This window comes from Pleurodeles waltl, chromosome 1_1 (genome assembly GCF_031143425.1).
Source record: "Pleurodeles waltl isolate 20211129_DDA chromosome 1_1, aPleWal1.hap1.20221129, whole genome shotgun sequence".
Lineage (NCBI taxonomy): Eukaryota > Metazoa > Chordata > Amphibia > Caudata > Salamandridae > Pleurodeles > Pleurodeles waltl.
In genome coordinates, this window is record NC_090436.1 from 252,314,276 (window position 1) to 252,333,287 (window position 19,012).

Sequence of the window (19,012 nt, forward strand, 5' to 3'; positions counted from 1 at the left end):
TAAAAATAAGCAAGTTTATCGAAATCTGTAAAGAACACTAATCTTTCATTTTTCTAGAAACTTCAACATTTACAGGATGAAAAAAACAAGGAAATTGAAACTCTACGAAACACTATTAAAAATTTGCAACAGCAACTTAGCATCTACCAAGGTTCACAGCTAAAACGCAAGCATTTCTGATCAGTCATCATGTTTGCCTCTATATGTAATACATTGTTACTGTACATTAAAAATAAATCAAAATAAGTAAAAAATACATTACAGGTTTATAGGTCATGTTTTATTAGATGAATATTAAGTGACATTTTGCTTTTCTTTCATCTTTCTTACTTCTTTGCATTCACCATATGATTTTTCAGATTTTCTAGGAGGGGCAATTTTCCTAAAAACCATCATTGAATATGGTAAATGCTGTAAAAGCATCAATTCACGTTTTTCTTTTGAGCCTTTCATGAAAGGCTACAGCATTTAATCTAGTTGAAAACACATACATATTTTAGTAAAGTAAGTCAAACAGGAAGGTAAGAGACGTGTTTCACACATGGGAAATTAAGCGAAGAAATAGACACACTCAGACAATGCAACTGTACTTTTGTTATTTGTTGTACATGATATTAAACACCATTTAAAAAGTACTTCTTCACTAACTACTAGACTCAATTATTGTTTGGAAAAATACATTCACGAAGTAAAGTAACTACATTAATAAAGAATCGTCTATTATCTGCCTCAATTCTTTTTTCTTTACTTTTTTTCACCCTACAGCTTTTCGCGTTTAATACTCTAGGTATTTAATTCATAAGGTTTGTGATATTCATTTCAGTGTTCATTTTATTTTTTAGTTCTGTGTATTCTGCTGGTTCTTTGTTAAGTCCTTGGAGGCATGGGTACTAAAATCGGTAACACAATTTGTTTACCTGTTAAGTAGTGTCAGCTATCAGGTATACTTTCAACCACGATTACGTTTACTTTCACTTCTGTACACGTGTAATCAGATGTTGATCTTAAGTATATGAAAAGTGCACTCCCAAATTCTGTTATTCTACCCAAAAAAAACAGAACCTGTACTTTTTCATTATTTCAGTACACCTTGATGAAATCACTATGCCCGTAATCGTTTTTGGAACAGGAACGAGTAATGCTATTAAATAATTGAATTTAAAGAAAATACAGTTTCATTAATGTGAAACAGGAAAACAAAAACATTATAATGTTTTTAAACGCAAGAGGACTATAGTAGGATATAAAGAAAAGTGGTCCAGGGGTATTCTCTGGCTTCCGCCCGTGCTTGCCTGCTAAGTATCAAACAGAAGCCCCTACGTCATAGTTTATGCTTCTGTCATCATTAAAGCAAACAAGGCTTTAGGAGATAAGCACAAGAGTCATGCAACTAAAAATTACTGTCGTATGTTCTGCAACAGTAATTTATGGTCACGAGCTGCTCTCAAATTGAACAGTGCTTGACAGGAGTTGCTTTGTTATTTGTTATTTTGAATACATTCAACCAAAATCTAAATGCCTTCGCATTTAGCAGAGGTGATTCTAAAATAGATTATCCAAAATAACGCATGCAAATTATTGTGTGAACTTTGCATGTTTACTTTGTGACTACCTGTCATTGTCAAGAGCCTGTTGCTTCAGGTCACTGTCAAGCAACACTGGGGTCTGACACACTGGGCAACTGTTCATCTAGCTGGTCTGTAGCTATTAAAAGTCAAGCAGCTGGAGGCAAACGTCACTGTCAAGATTCAGAGGCACTCTCTGACAGCAGTTCCTGTCACTTACAGGAAGATGGAAGCTCATTGTTACACTGTCAGGTGATACCCTTAGAGGACTCGGAAAATGACAGTTGTCGTCAGTGTCAACATCAGCTCGACAAAGTTAACCCTAACACGTCTTGCCAGTTTCACATGAACTGCTTTTGTCAGCTCTTTTGTTTCTTTCAAGGTCTAATGTGAGTTGGAACTTTAATTTCTCTTTGTGGGGATAATCCCACCAGATCTTTTTGGGGATAAATATTTACAACTTGCTGGCCACTTCTTTGCCCTTGCCTGTTATGACCCACTACCCTGTTACGATTGTGAGAGTGTCGCACTGGTTCATGAACCGAACCCTGGTGATTCTTATCTTCTGAAAGATGGTCACGTTCATGGTGGGGATGTTGGTGCCCATGACCTCTATGTTTAGCTGGGTCATGTGGGCGAGCGTTGTTCGTTGTGGGGGGCTCCTCAGGTTGATGTTCCTCAGTTGGACCTTCTGTTGGTACGTTCAAAGTAGTGTTACACACGTCAGCAGCTATTGGGATCTACAACAAATACACAGCAGATTGAAACTGATTAACTGACATTTAAATACATGTCAGCAAGCTTTAAAACAATTATAAAACTGAACAAATACATTTGTTTTCTGCTTAAAGTTTGTTATCACAGTTGTTTTCTCCCTACTGTGTATTTCTATTAACATGGGTTGTATGCATTATGTATGATAGCATTTGGATGGGCATGCATAAAGATGTTGAAGATGGTTTGTTTTTTTGCACACTGCAGTCTTTATACCCCATGAAATATAGGATTCTCTCGCACAAGGTGTGATAATCTAAGAAAAACAGCTTGCCGCATATTAACAATAGAAAGGTATATCATAGCCGCAGAAACCCTGCAATGTTGTGTAAAGCAGAGTAAATAAAAATATGTATGATACCAAGTGAGGCACAACTAGCTATGCAGGGTGCCTCATGCACTCCTTCTGAACTCCAGTGTTGTACAACTTTTGACTAATTTACTTTTAGTTCAGCAGAGACCTTGACCCTGTAAACTTTAACGTTCTCCCTCTGTTTTTTTCTGCTCTTGATCTCATAGTATTTTTACACTCAGATAAAGGTAAAGGGGCATACCAAGACAGCAATGTTTTATCTTTATAGCCTATAATGAAGTCAACAGTTTTTAAACAACTTGCTGCTGGTTAGAGACCTTAATGAGAACTGAATATGCATTATTTTGCTCTACTTTATTTGCATCTAATTGTTCCTTTTACAGTATCCATCATTTTGTCTCAATTGAGGTACTAATGCTACTTTGATCGGCGTTACTTCTTAGTTGTTAGTCTTATCGTGTTTGACATTTTTTTATTTTGGACATTAAGGACCGCATTTGAAAAGTTTTTTTGGTGTGATTAAATTCAGTTTAGTGCCATAAAATTATTTTTGCAGTAGCAAAATCAATTTCTTGATTCAGTGAGTCAGGAATGATGAGGCTTTACCTCTGCAAATAGGATTTGCTCAAACGGAAATTCCTCCACTTACTTCATTTCTAAATACCTTTATTCTGCAAGAAGGCCATAATAGCAAATGCATACTACATGGTGAAAATAAGCAATCAGTGAATACATACAACAAATTCACAAAAACACAAGAAGTTAGAATGATAATATTATTAAAAACAAATTAGGACTTCTTTAAAATAATGTTCAGCAAAACAAACAAACCGAGGAATTTCTTTAAGAGCCATAAAAACCAGAGTGTCATTATCAGCAGTGATAGTCCCTAATAAAAATACATTCACTGAGAACTATGACGTAGGCAGCAAGGCTAGCTATTTAGACTAAACATTGCTTGCCTTGAGGGTAATAATAAAATGATATGCCTAATACCTAAAATGGTATATAATGTGACATAAGTGAAGGGTAAAATATGCAACAGGTCGACTTGTGGTTGCACAACACAGCTTATTGTATTCCAAGCTATGTCAGAAAAGGCACCATAAGCTTTCAAAACCTGTCTGGCAGATGATATGTTAATTAGCTTTCCTGAAAAGCAGCAGAAACACCTCCAAATTCGGATAACAAAAACCTGTAGCTAGGGGCCACTATGTTGATCTAAAACATGGGGATTAGCCTGCATTTAAAGTCGCTAAAAGGTGAACACCATGGCTGTGAGAACCCTTGGGTCACCTACGACTAAATATTTCATCACATAGGGCTTATGTGTTTCCTGAAGTGGGTTGCTCTCCATATGAGAGAGGCAACACAGACAGATGTATTTGGGACCCCCAAGGAACCTAACAAGCATTTGCAATGCAATGGGTCTCTCGTTTGCTCGAGTTAGAGCTATTAGCGTTGTAAATTCCTAACTGGACTTTTCTTGCCACATAAATTGAAACTGGAAAGTAAAACAGTTGACATAAGTGAGCCGATTCAAAGCACCACGGCCGCCATGATCGTCAGGGAGAGACACAAAAGGAAAAAGAAGTTTGCTGACAGTCAAACGTATTGGCAAACGTGCAATTACCCACATAACAGGGTCAATGGCCAAAAGGGACAAACGTAAAGCATTCACCAATGATAAAAAAAGGATTTTTGAAAGGCAAGCCCATGAACGAGTCACATTGATGGGAGTGCGGTGGGTGTGATTAAAAGCTCACAGATAAATTACAACAAGCCATAGTGTTTGCATGCTCGACCTAAAAATTGAGGAGCCTTAAGACAAAGGTGGGCAGGCTGCTGTTCGTGAGTTGCAGTGTTGTACGTGTATGATCTTACTAAAGAAGCCAATGATAGTACGGGCATGCAGAGAGCAGGATACTGTTTCCTACAGGTGATTATTCCAAAGTGTGAAAGATTTAATGTGCATGAAGTCTAGACTATTTCACCATACAGTAAAGAAATATCTCCAACTAGATGCTATGGTTCAATTGGGGTTGGGACTCCAGTGATTACTTCATTTCAAATGTCATTTCCCCTGCATAGAAGTTCAAAATTAAGCCTGCATGAATCTGCCAGTTCCTTCTGGAATCACACATCTGTCATTTATTCGTGCCTTTTGTATGTGACTTGCTTGTATGTGTATCTATTTGTATGCCTGCAGCTGTGCTGTTAGTGTCTGTATGTGTCTCTGTGTAGGATGGCAGCTGCATGTAAGTTGTTATTAAGCATTGGTCAAGTACATCTGTTAGCCTGTGCATGTGTGCTCGTATGTTTGTTTACCTGTACAAGGAATCTCGAATGTTTGTTGACCTTTGTGCGTGAAAGTCGGTATTTGTTTTGGGGATTATACTTGGCTGCCTGTATTTCTTTCTGTCACTGATCATTCATATGTGCCTCGTTGTGTGTTTGCTGCAGTTGTATATGTTTTTATCCGTGCTGCGTGCAATTTACATGAATCAGTACTGGGGGTGTATTTGTCCTCCGCATGTTGTGTGTCCACCCATCGCTTTTGCCTGTACTCATCCTTGTGTCTGGCATTCTCTGTAAGTCTGTTGATCTGCAAGTATCGTGTCTATGTGCGACTGTATGTATGTGCCTGTGTGTCAATTTTTCTGTTTAGAGAGGTGTTTGGAGTTTGTTCACGCGAGATTTTGATCTATACACACATAGATGCCAACAGATTTTCTGGTCTGCATGCATGTATGATTCAAGGCTTCACAAATTTTTGTTTAGTCTGTTCGCATGGTATTTAAGATAAAACGTATTGGCTTTTTCAGTGCTAATCTTTAATGACGTCTTCTGTGAAAAGGCAACACTGTAGGGTGATGGCGACTGTTCTGTGACGCATCAAACTCCTCCGCAGTCACAGTTATAATCATTTCAATCTGCACGCGCGTTTTAATGTTGCATTTTCTTAAAGAAGACAGTCTTGAGGTAGTGACTCGAGCCCGTTCATTTATGTAGGCATGAAGGTGGGTGAACTGAAATGATGTATATCTGTCAGTTCTTCAGTCACCCCGCTTACTAACGACACCCTACATTCAAAATGTACTCTGCACATTCCCGAAACAACCCACGCGCAGCCCGCACACACCTGTATACTTCACTCCCTCCCCCACAGACGTACACCACACAAATGACTGCCATTACTAATCCAAACAGACGTACAAGCAGTGCTTAATTTGTAAATAAAACCGTGCCGGTGCCCAAATTCCCCTCCTCTTAAACATGCGGCTGCTGCAATTAAATGTGCGAACACGGAATACTAAAGCAGCGCAATCCTGAAGCCATCTCGGGCCTCTTTAATCCATGCCCCTTCAGCTCACTCTTGCATCTTTCTCCCATTGTGACGCTTTTTCGTTTTTCTCTTCCTCCATCCTTCCCATATGTCGTTTGCTCGCAGTAAATGCGTGAGGCAGAAAAATAAGTGCCTGCCCTCAAAAACAAGTGCCGGTGCTCTGCACCAGAAACAACAAGCACAAGTTAAGCACTGCATACAAGGCGTTCCTCCATCAAAGGACTGTTTTTGCGCTTGGCATCCATTCGAGTACTTCTTTGGGGTCCCTTCCTGACGATCAGTTGTCACTGCACAGACAGTGCGATTATCCACTGTTCAGAAACACAGGCTCATGCTGAATCTTGCTGGACACTGATGTGTTCTGTCGTCTTCTTTTCCCTGCCCTCCCTATATTCTGCCACTTCTCACCTCAATTGTGCACACAGCAATTATGGGACTGTGGTCCAAGGAGAGGGTGCTTAAGGAAGAGAAGGACAATTGATAGCTCTTAACCTTAAATTAGCATTAGCACCAGCCTTCCTAATCTCGCTCAAAATAAGGAGACAAAGGGGCCAATCATCTCTTTATGGCAGTGGTTCCCAAACCTTTGACCCGCAGATCCCTTGACCTACTGGCCATTGGTCGCGGCACCCTATTATGTCACATTTATTATTTTATTTTTTTAACAGGTGGGGGGGGGGGAGGTTTAAGCCAGGCATCAGGAGCACTTCCAATTTTCTCTCTAAAATAATTGGGATGAAGCCGATAAAGGGCTTCTGTGACAGGGACTTGTCTTAAGTGACTTGGAGTACACACTGCCAGTAACCTGATGCTGCAGGCCAGTGCACAACATTTTTGTCACGCTCTGCCTGCCTGCCATAGCGCTTTCTCCTTGCAGGCTAAAAAATAAAAAAGCATATTAGCATTTTCGATATTGGATCCTGCAGCACTTGCAAGTCCCACACATGACAGTAGACCTGATTTATGGCCTCAATGGGAGAAATACATGCTCCGGATTCTTTTTTTAAAAACTTCCCACTTTCCTCTTAAATGTTGGCATATATGTGATTTCATGATTACCTGCTTTTCCTGAGTAGCTGAAGAACATGTACCACAATACCACTTCATCATTGTCCTGATTGTGCTTGGCCCTGCCTAAGGGACATGCTCATTATTTATTAGGCAAGACATCAAGCACCGGTCCAAACCCTTCCAGACACTGACATGTGTGGCTTCCATAACTCTCCCACATGGCATCCCCACATGGGTTACTCGGGGCCACAAATGCACATTACAAAAACCTAACAGGTGTGATTTATTTGCACTGCGATTCTTTATTTTTCATACTACCGTACAGCTCTGTTCTAAACGTACCATTTTTAATACGGAGCTGTACGAAAGAGAGAGACTCACAATGCAAATAAATTAAACTAGGTTAGGCTTTTGCAATGTTTCCACTAAAAGTCTTTCTCTTTCACACTACTGCGCTGCTTTGTTAGCTGTACAGTAGTAGGAAAGAGAAATACTCGCAGTGGAAGCAGTGCTGAATTTGAGACAGTGGTTTCTGGTGGGGGGAACCAACACCAAATTTTGAGGGCTGGCACAGTTTTCTGCATCAAGCATGTACTGCAATCAAAAGACACATATGGGAAGGACAGAGGAAGAGAAGGATGGAAGAGCTCCACATTGAAGGAAATCAGAAAGCTCTAAGAGTGAACTGAAGGGGCAGGTAGAGGCTGTAAATGGATTAAAGAGGTCCAAGATGGCTTTAGGATTAATGCTGCCTCAGTATTCTGTGCTTGCACATTTAATTGTAGCAGCCGCATTTTTCAGACAAGAGCTTTCAGCACCAGCACGTTTTTTATTTATAAATTAAGCACTGAGTGGAACCAAAAACTTGAAGGGTTTTACAATATAAAATTGCGCAAACCTAACAAGGTTGATTTATTTGCACTGTGATTCTTTCTTTTTCATACTAACTACGGTATGAATCCGTTAGTCTTTAGAATGGAGCCGTGCCGTAGTATGAAAGAGAAAGAATAGCAGTGCAAATAAATCAAACTTGTTAGGTATTTGTAATGTTAGGATGTAAATTGTAAAGCCCATCAGGTTTGATTTATTTACACTGTGAGTCTCTCTTTCACACTACCATGCGGCTTTGTTAGCTGTACAGTAGTAAGAAGGAGAACGACTCGCAGTGGAAACCCATCAAACTTGACATAAATCAAACATGTTAGGTTTATGCAATGTTACAATGTAACTTGTAAAACCCATCATGTTTGATTTGTTTCCACTGCAAGTTTTTTGCTTTCATACCACTGTGAAAGCATTTCCAATGTTCCCAAGAAGTGTGCGGCGCCCCTGGTGAGTTCTGACTGCGCACTGGGGTGCCGCAGCGCACACTTTGGGAAACACTGCTTTATGGTAAATGACCTACTGAGCCAATAGTGTATTCTAAGAGCTCTGATTCGCTTAACCAATGGCAACATTTCATAAGGGATTCTAATTTAACTCTCTGAACATACAACTTTACTTTCTGTGACACTTTACTTACCACAATGGTCAACTAGACTCCTATCACAACAGTAGTCTTCAGCCATTGCTGGCCCATCAGCACTCAACAAGCAAATACTTGCAGTTTTACTTTCCCTGCAACATGTACCGGTCTACCGTAACCAGTATGCTTAGTGTTGAGGACTAGCAAGGCGGCTCTAGGCAAAGGAGTGTGAGGCAGTGTGCTCCCTTTTTTCTTTTTGTCCAATGACTGCTCCCTTGAGCTAACGAGCTGACGAGCTCTGGTGAGGCACCTGTGCGCCAGTGAGTGGTAAATAAACCTGAGAAGACTTTTGGCGGCATTTCAAGCAACCCCACAGACTTTGGCTGCTCTTTGCTGATGACGGGCTAAACCTAGAAACACGTGTCCAGAGATACACAGCACTTGCTGCACCTACTTAGGTGAAAGACTTTTGATTACTTTTTCAACACAAAACAAAGTGACTGCATTTACCATGATGCATTGGGGCTAACTTTTTGCTGGAGTGTGAGGCAGTGTGCTCCCTTTTTTCTTTTTGTCCAAAGACTGCTCCCTTGAGCTAACGAGCTGACGAGCTCTGGTGAGGCACCTGTGCGCCTGTGAGTGGTACATAAACCTGAGAAGACTTTTGGCGGCATTTCAAGCAACCCCACAGACTTTGGCTGCTCTCTGCTGATGACGGGCTAAACCTAGAAACACGTGTCCAGAGATACACAGCACTTGCTGCACCTACTTAGGTGAAAGACTTTTGATTACTTTTTCAACACAAAACAAAGTGACTGCATTTACCATGATGCATTGGGGCTAACTTTTTGCTGGAGTGTGAGGCAGTGTGCTCCCTTTTTTCTTTTTGTCCAATGACTGCTCCCTTGAGCTAACGAGCTGACGAGCTCTGGTGAGGCACCTGTGCGCCAGTGAGTGGTACATAAACCTGAGAAGACTTTTGGCGGCATTTCAAGCAACCCCACAGACTTTGGCTGCTCTCTGCTGATGACGGGCTAAACCTAGAAACACGTGTCCAGAGATACACAGCACTTGCTGCACCTACTTAGGTGAAAGACTTTTGATTACTTTTTCAACACAAAACAAAGTGACTGCATTTACCATGATGCATTGGGGCTAACTTTTTGCTGGAGTGTGAGGCAGTGTGCTCCCTTTTTTCTTTTTGTCCAATGACTGCTCCCTTGAGCTAACGAGCTGACGAGCTCTGGTGAGGCACCTGTGCGCCAGTGAGTGGTACATAAACCTGAGAAGACTTTTGGCGGCATTTCAAGCAACCCCACAGACTTTGGCTGCTCTCTGCTGATGACGGGCTAAACCTAGAAACACGTGTCCAGAGATACACAGCACTTGCTGCACCTACTTAGGTGAAAGACTTTTGATTACTTTTTCAACACAAAACAAAGTGACTGCATTTACCATGATGCATTGGGGCTAACTTTTTGCTGGAGTGTGAGGCAGTGTGCTCCCTTTTTTCTTTTTGTCCAATGACTGCTCCCTTGAGCTAACGAGCTGACGAGCTCTGGTGAGGCACCTGTGCGCCAGTGAGTGGTACATAAACCTGAGAAGACTTTTGGCGGCATTTCAAGCAACCCCACAGACTTTGGCTGCTCTCTGCTGATGACGGGCTAAACCTAGAAACACGTGTCCAGAGATACACAGCACTTGCTGCACCTACTTAGGTGAAAGACTTTTGATTACTTTTTCAACACAAAACAAAGTGACTGCATTTACCATGATGCATTGGGGCTAACTTTTTGCTGGAGTGTGAGGCAGTGTGCTCCCTTTTTTCTTTTTGTCCAATGACTGCTCCCTTGAGCTAACGAGCTGACGAGCTCTGGTGAGGCACCTGTGCGCCAGTGAGTGGTACATAAACCTGAGAAGACTTTTGGCGGCATTTCAAGCAACCCCACAGACTTTGGCTGCTCTCTGCTGATGACGGGCTAAACCTAGAAACACGTGTCCAGAGATACACAGCACTTGCTGCACCTACTTAGGTGAAAGACTTTTGATTACTTTTTCAAAACAAAACAAAGTGACTGCATTTACCATGATGCATTGGGGCTAACTTTTTGCTGGAGTGTGAGGCAGTGTGCTCCCTTTTTTCTTTTTGTCCAATGACTGCTCCCTTGAGCTAACGAGCTGACGAGCTCTGGTGAGGCACCTGTGCGCCAGTGAGTGGTACATAAACCTGAGAAGACTTTTGGCGGCATTTCAAGCAACCCCACAGACTTTGGCTGCTCTCTGCTGATGACGGGCTAAACCTAGAAACACGTGTCCAGAGATACACAGCACTTGCTGCACCTACTTAGGTGAAAGACTTTTGATTACTTTTTCAACACAAAACAAAGTGACTGCATTTACCATGATGCATTGGGGCTAACTTTTTGCTGGAGTGTGAGGCAGTGTGCTCCCTTTTTTCTTTTTGTCCAATGACTGCTCCCTTGAGCTAACGAGCTGACGAGCTCTGGTGAGGCACCTGTGCGCCAGTGAGTGGTACATAAACCTGAGAAGACTTTTGGCGGCATTTCAAGCAACCCCACAGACTTTGGCTGCTCTCTGCTGATGACGGGTTAAACCTAGAAACACGTGTCCAGAGATACACAGCACTTGCTGCACCTACTTAGGTGAAAGACTTTTGATTACTTTTTCAACACAAAACAAAGTGACTGCATTTACCATGATGCATTGGGGCTAACTTTTTGCTGGAGTGTGAGGCAGTGTGCTCCCTTTTTTCTTTTTGTCCAATGACTGCTCCCTTGAGCTAACGAGCTGACGAGCTCTGGTGAGGCACCTGTGCGCCAGTGAGTGGTACATAAACCTGAGAAGACTTTTGGCGGCATTTCAAGCAACCCCACAGACTTTGGCTGCTCTCTGCTGATGACGGGCTAAACCTAGAAACACGTGTCCAGAGATACACAGCACTTGCTGCACCTACTTAGGTGAAAGACTTTTGATTACTTTTTCAACACAAAACAAAGTGACTGCATTTACCATGATGCATTGGGGCTAACTTTTTGCTGGAGTGTGAGGCAGTGTGCTCCCTTTTTTCTTTTTAGGATGACTTAGTGTTAGGGTTACACTTTTACGCAAAATTCTTGAAATGATGCAGCAAATAATTACACTGCCGCTTGACGCAAAATTATAGAGTTAGAGAATGAGAACAACGTGGACAGCCAGAAAGCAAGTGGTCATTATCTATCGTAAACAAAAAAAAAGGATGAAAGGACACATTTGGCATTTCACCCAAATACCCATAATTTCACGGAACTCCGCAAGAAGCGAATTACACAAATTTGCACACCCCTCACTGGTGTACCAAGCACCTAGGATTGAGCTAGCGAATCCTGCTCCTTCTCAAGCCTAGAACTGCAAAAGTGGTTGTGACTTTCTGGCCAACGCCCTTAGAGCACTCGTATCGACCATACTCACTGCCGAAGCCAACAGGGATGTCACATTGGTCACGCCAGTCACAAGAGGCCATTATCACAGTAGCTTTACATGTCATACAGGGTATACCATTCATTAGAGGCCTGAGGGGAGGAGCGGAGACAGGGAAGGGACAGAAAGAAGAAATATATATATATTTAAATTAGTGCGATCGCACTGTAAAACCTTGAATTTGTGAAGGAGTGCTATGATAAACAAAAGAATTCAACTAGTAGTCATGAAAAGCTCTCGATTACTGCCCATTAAGATTGTGCTGCCTACGAAATGAAAAGAAAACGTAGTCCAGAAACTATACGGAAAACATGGAGTCTCGTACGTTTTCAGTAGTCGTCCAGTGCGCTCGAGAAGGGCTAAATACCAGAAAAGGCATGACGTATGCATGCCTTTCACTAATGAAATGAAGCGAATTTTGAAAGGCAAGTCCACCAACCAACAAAACTGATGGGTGGGGCATGGGAGTGGTTAAAAGCCCATAGAGAGATTACAGGGGCCAGGGCGATTGCATGCTCTACCCTAAAAACGAGAAGGCTTTGTGATGCCTTCCAATGTCATGTGCAATAAATTAAGGTTTTAAGTAACATTTCCTAATGTCAGCATAAAACTACTAAATACAATAAAATGCTAAGTTGATTGAGACGATCTTCCATCATTTCACTGTCTCCTCCGGCCACTGCTTCTTTTTGGGGAATGGATTATGCCGAAACATAGTATCGTCAGGACAAACTGGTGTTGGTTCTAGACAGCTAATACGTCTGTAGTCCCTCATTTGGTGTCACAGGAAGATATGCTGCCACAGAGGGCCTTAAGAAAACATTTGCAAATTTGATAGAACATGGTTTGGGTAAGAACAAGCTTCAAATCCCTATTGCTGAAGCACAATATACTGTCTGGACAATGTAGGGACAGAGGTCGTCAAGCCGAGCCAACTGTCTGGAGATATGAGAGCAACAGAATTCTCATCACCCTATCCAGACTTAGACAATCTAATGTAATTATTTCATGAACCCAGTCTCCTCCTTGCACCAAATAGAGTGCTACGACAGTACAGGTTTCAATAAAAGTAGATTTTAAAAATATGGCAAACCCCCCCCCCCCCAACTCACTATGTACTATGCTGATATGGATGGAGGAGCAGCAAGTAGGTGCTGTAGAAAGATGTTCTACTGAGTTTGTAGGCTTGTGTGTTTAGCATAGCCCCACAACCTGCTCACATAGGAGGCTGCTGATGCACATTTGGCTCTAGAGACTGTGACCATTTATTACCCTGATTGGTTTGCAGCCTCCAGTCACAAGCTGGATGTCACCAGAAAAGGTAAGAGCTTGTGATTATTCAAACATTTTTAAATAGTTTCCTGTGCTGAAATGTGTGCAGATGTAGTACTGTCAGGAGTAAATGGGAATGAGTCATGAGTACACCAGACATTAAGTTTATGTGGAAGGGGTTTCTACAGGAGTACATTTTCGGAAAACAGACAAAAAAAAAACGGAATGGGTTAGTCTGCCAGCTTATTTTGAACTAATTTTGGCCTGAGTGCAAGCCAGGAAGACTAACAAGATAACTGATGGCTTTGGAGAAAGTGGTGAGGACACGTCAGTTTGAAAAAGGCACAATAATCAAAATAAGACATACTAAAAGAAACCAGACATTCTAAGCATCTTCTGGAGCCTGTGGAGAGTATAGCATAAGCTGACATTACTTTTATTGAAAAACAATGAAATGAAATAACACTACATGTAAGATAGGATATGGAAAAAACTATATGACCCTACAACTGTCACTGGACAAATAGCCCTTAAAAGAGCAGATGCTACAGGAATGAAACTTTGGTTGGCATTTGTTTTGAAATGTAATACCGAAGAAAATAATTTGTAATTGCACTGAAGCCTCATGATTTTCGTAAACAGGTTTAGGATCAGAAGATACACACTGGATGTTTCCCAAACAGAAATGTTAGTTGACCACCTAATGGAAAGACTTCTCCATTTATCTAAACAGCTTCACGGTGCATTTCAACATCAAAACTTCCAATTGATTCTGGTGTAAAGGTTGTCTAACTTCTATTGGTAGAATGACCTGTTGCAACTAGTTCCTGACATTAGTGCCAGGTGTTTGCTGGAAACTGTTAATCTTGTGAGTATGCCTTATAAATCCTTGGATAATTTAAAAGAAAATTTGGCAATGTCCTAAAACCTCAGAAATGTGCTCCAAATGTATGTGAACTCCAACAGCAACAACTTTTCAACTTCTCTCAGGAATCGTTTAAAAATTGGCACTTATGTTTATTGCTAAAGTTGTCTTTAAAATATGAATTATATAGTTGACCCTTTTGGCAGAGGGGGTAGCAGGTGCACAGGGTAAGTAGGGGCTACTTGGTCACGTCTGGGGTTCTTTGCCTCGGGTGTCCGTGGGGCTTTTTTACTATTACTCTGAAAACTGATTCAAGCGCAAACCTTTCAGCACTTGACTTTCAGTAGTAGCAATAGTGATCAGTGACAAGCTTCTCAAGGAGGTTAGTGTAGAAATACTACAGGCTCAACATTCAACAGACAACCAGTACTTTATTACAATGTAAACTCAACACTACACAAAAATATTGTGTAATCAGAGTCTCTTGAGAAGGACCATTGCCTGCTGTTGAAGATGCCCTCTTTTCCACCTCCTGTTGTCTAAGGAACCACATGGTAGATTTTAGCACAGGTGTAGCACTCCTACTCCTTCTCCCCCTTCTTGTCTGGTACGTACTAGCAAGCACTCAATCTCTTAGTGTTTGGCTTAGATGCAATACAGGTTTGTGGTAGGCCTCACTCTGGCCTCCTACTCCTCAGTCCTGCTCCTTCCACCATCGAGGGACATGAATCGGCCGCAGGTGCGGCTGCTGTGTTCAGTCAGTAGCCCTCTTCCAGGAACTCATTGTTGGCAGCGGACAGACCCTCAGGACCTCTTTACTCCTGGACTAAGTGAGTCATTGATTCAGTGGCTTGGTCCGCCATATTAGCGGCAGCAACATGGTGCACTTATGGCACAGATCCAGAGATGACAGCTGAGCCGCTTCAAGGAACTTTAGTGCAACAGTGGTTGTTGGGCATGATCTGACACTTCTGGTCAGTATTTCGGCACGCGCTCAGTCACTTGGGCACCCAATGGCAAGTGCCTTAGGGAAAAAGATCACTTCAAGTGGAGTAGTCCATGTGACCACAGGTTTGAAAAAATGCCATGGGGCTAGCGACAATACAGATCGGTTTGGACATATTTGCAGCAAGTGCTACAGGCTTAAATAGGTTTCTTCTTCAGTGGTGCAGACTGCTTAGACATACCTGCGTCAGATGCCAAGGCTGTGACAGGAAAGTCACTTCAGGCATATTTGGTGAGTGCTGCGATTTAGCAATAGTCTCCTCTTACAGCAGTGCAGACTGCTCGGTCCCATTTTGAAGCAGAGTGTCATGGCTGTGACAGTATGGTTGGCAGGGCAATCTGCTCCACCACACTTTACTAGTGTGCCAAGGTGACAGACTCAGAGCATGGGGTGTGCCTGTCATGCTTCTACTAATCTGTCAGATGGACACACAGCACCATGGTCAGCTGCTTTTCCAAAAACAGTAGTCCACTTTTTAGGGTTGGCTCACTCCTTCCAGGTACGATGCTCCAGGCATTGCAGGTCAAGGAAAAAAGCTATTCCTTCAGGTCACACTCCAAGTGATGCCCCTTACCTCTGGGAAGCTGGCTTACAGGCAGATAGCAGCACTGGCTACTTAAAACTTCTCTGGGTATTCTGTGGATACACCCCTCCTTGGCTAAAGAGAACAAGTGGGTCAGCAGCTCCAACTCTTATGTAGGTACTGCAGAGTAGAGAGGTATCTGTCTGTCTTGCAGAAACAGTTTGGTTCAGTTCTTCTTTCGTGTGTCCTTCTTGGGCTGTTTTCCAGACTCAGTCTTTGTCCACAGTGATGTTCCTCAAAGCAGGGACATCTCCAGGCAATAAAACCCAAAACAGAGGCACAAAGAGGAGTAAACATTCTGCACTTAACTATCAAAGTCGCACATGGCTGTGATCAGGACGGAAGATAGAAAGACGGATCCCTTTCTAAAGTATCCTTCACACTGTTTACCACAGAAACTGCAGTCCCATCTTTTACCCCTAAATCTACCTAACTGCAGTATCCAGAAAGACTATTCAACAGTTCTCTATAGCAAAAGGACCTCACTGAATTTATAAGGAACCTTGTCTCATCTTTCCTCAATTCAGTATCTGGGTGTTTCCCACACTTAGTAAAATTCATCTCACTTCCATCTTGTGCACATGAGAAGGCCGTGGTCTTCCAAAATAGAGCCCAGAAACTTTGGTTCACTCGGACATACGCAGTGTGTGTAACATATACACCACACACATACAAACACAAATGCACTCAGGATATCAGCACAAGGATTCAGATTCACGTATAGCAGTGGAAAATTACCGGAGCGGGCAAGTAGGCTAACATTCCTGTAACAGATAAAAGACTGGCCACATCAGAAACTTTATACTATACGCTTTCATGGTATGCTGCCACCACTGCGCTACATGCTTGAACCTGTGACAGGAACAGTGGTCCCCTATAACTATGGAGAGCTTGCTAGGTGCCCTCCCGCAGGTCCGAAACCGGTTCATAATCAAACTTCTATCAAAAGACAGGCTTAGGCTTTCATGCATCTGATGGATTAGTGTGCGCAGGGCAAAAATCCAAAAAGCTGCATACCAGCTAGTTGCAGGTGGGTACTCGGGGCAGTGTACAAAACTGTACACCATACAAAGCACATTCTTGTCCCAATAAATATGTCATGAACTAAGTGTATCATTAGTTCAGTTCGATGATAACAAACCAATTTGTGGAGGAAGTGATACATCTGAAGGATAATCTGCTGGCAGAATTTCCTCCTCCTTAATGCCCCTACGGAGAAGAAAATCTCGATTTAGCACTTTTACATCAGACTGTTTTCTGTTACCACCCAGCTATAAAGCCGGCTTTAATCATTGAGCCCCTGCAAATGATGAACAATGGTTCAATGTTGCTGGAGGAATATTCTGCGAGAACAGATACTGTGAGAGCTTTGTTAAGTCCTTTATGGCCCTGCTTCTTTTAGCACCTGTACAAGTGTATTAGCTTCCACACATTACTGTAAAATGACTAATGTGTATTCACCTAATACAGCAGCAAGGCATCAGTAACAAATTGATAGTATATTATATGAAACAAACATTTTAAGTGCTCTCTGAACCAAAACATCTCACGTTATAGATGTATAGTGTATTGACTAAAAAAAAAAAAATAGTGTGATAATTGCAATATCACAGTCAGTCAATCTCAGCACCTGAGCATGAAGACAAAATGCAGTGTTTTTTTTAAAGAGACTGTAAAGCACCTGCCAACTAAAATGTGTTTGTGCATGCTTGCTGAGCCTTATAAAAAAACTCATACTTATGTTCTTTGATCATTCAGATTTCTGTGATAGAAACGCTATACATTTTGAAACCTAAAATAAGTGTGAAAAGCACTGTGCTGTTTACTATATGCTAGTATCTCTGTTAAACAGCCTTGCAAATGTGTCCCCCGTCTATGCCCGCATGAGAGATTTAAGAAATATGAAGAGAAAATACTCGCCGACAGGTTAAAACCAGGACCTATTTCATTATTGCGTTGGTAAAAAGACACTTCTGTTTCACTGTTTTTCAATAATAAAACAAATAGACATGAAAGTACCGTATTGTTGCAGATGCCACATTTGTTTTCACAGTACGCGATTCTGATCGATTCCTCCACGTATGGAAATGAGAGAAAGGTGTACGGCAAACCCAAGTGGGATACAAGTCGCCCACATCTAAAGCGAGACAAAAATAGTACATTAACAAGCAATTAATATTGACAGTATTGAGGTATAAAATACTAGAAAGACCACCACAAGACCTACATTCACTTTATACCTGCCCTGGGACTATGGAACAGTTTAATACTTGCACATGAATTTAAATCCTTGATACCAGTGTGTGATGAATGTGGCTTGAAGCTTTTATTCATGTGTTGCTACATGTTTGGGGAAGGAGTGGGGTGGAGAAATGCCAGTGCGCTTAAAATAAAATGCTGCATTACGGAATGGGGAACAAGATTAACAGCCATGAACATACAACGTAAATGTCGTTTGTACCATTCTTCACATGGCTTCCAAACGCATTTAATCTGTCAAAGTGATGAGAAATATAAAGTAGTAGCTGTGTATATATGCACTAGTGCCTAGACGCCCACTGTCACGAAGTTAATCGCTGTGCTATTATTAGGTGTATTTTGAATACACTACAGACCTGTCGTAAACCAGAAAATCATCCTTGTTTCCGTTTAGAAGGCTCCAAATGTCAGGCTGAGTTTCATCCTGCTGGTACACAGAAATGTTTTCTGAGACTCTCTCTTTCAAAAGATGGTATTTTAATTGCGAAGGCTTTCCTTGGTGATTCACGACAATATATGAAATGTTCACCAGACCATCCTTCTCCAATTTCAAGCGCAGTTCTTCCAATCTAGATATAAAAAGATAATTAGCACAGTTATAGAAGTTTTCCGAGGTGTTTTAGTTTGTGCTGTTACCTGTTTGATAGCACGTTTTTTTAGCTATGATTTTATTTGTACCTCGTGGCACGATCGTACTTTACTTGAGGAACATTTCACAGGGTGTTTCCAAGTACCGAATTAATTTAGCTTCACTATTACACGTCACAAAGGAGTTTAGTGCTTTATACTCGTTTAAAAAAAAAAAAAGCCCAGAAAATTTGTAGCATCCGAATAATCTATAGGCGAGTGCATTATTCTGTACGTGGCAAGATGACAATGGTGTTCTGTGTTCCAAGAAAATAGATGGTGGTTTTAATTAAATAGTTTCAGTGTTTAAAAAGACTGTCTTGATGAGGCCTCTCCAGAGTCAGCTTTAGCTGTCTGTTGCAGACAGCATTATAACCAGTCCTCTTTACCATATCCTTAAAATTAGTTTTTGGTGTGCTCCTTCTTCAGGATTGGATGGCTTCCCTGTC

The 19,012-nt window shown here is 41.7% G+C and overlaps 1 protein-coding gene across 1 annotated transcript in view; it reads right to left on the minus strand.

Annotated features, from left to right (window-relative positions):
• Positions 1-258: 258 nt before the first annotated feature.
• SELENOP (selenoprotein P) overlaps positions 259-19,012 on the minus strand; it is a 28,556-nt gene continuing 9,802 nt past the window's right edge. The window contains exons 3-5 of the mRNA XM_069221486.1: positions 18,293-18,505; positions 17,697-17,814; positions 259-2,305 (exon numbers count right to left, since the gene is read on the minus strand). Coding sequence (XP_069077587.1) covers positions 1,715-2,305; positions 17,697-17,814; positions 18,293-18,505 — 922 coding nt within the window. The 3' untranslated portion in view covers positions 259-1,714. The remainder of the gene's footprint in view (positions 2,306-17,696; positions 17,815-18,292; positions 18,506-19,012) is intronic.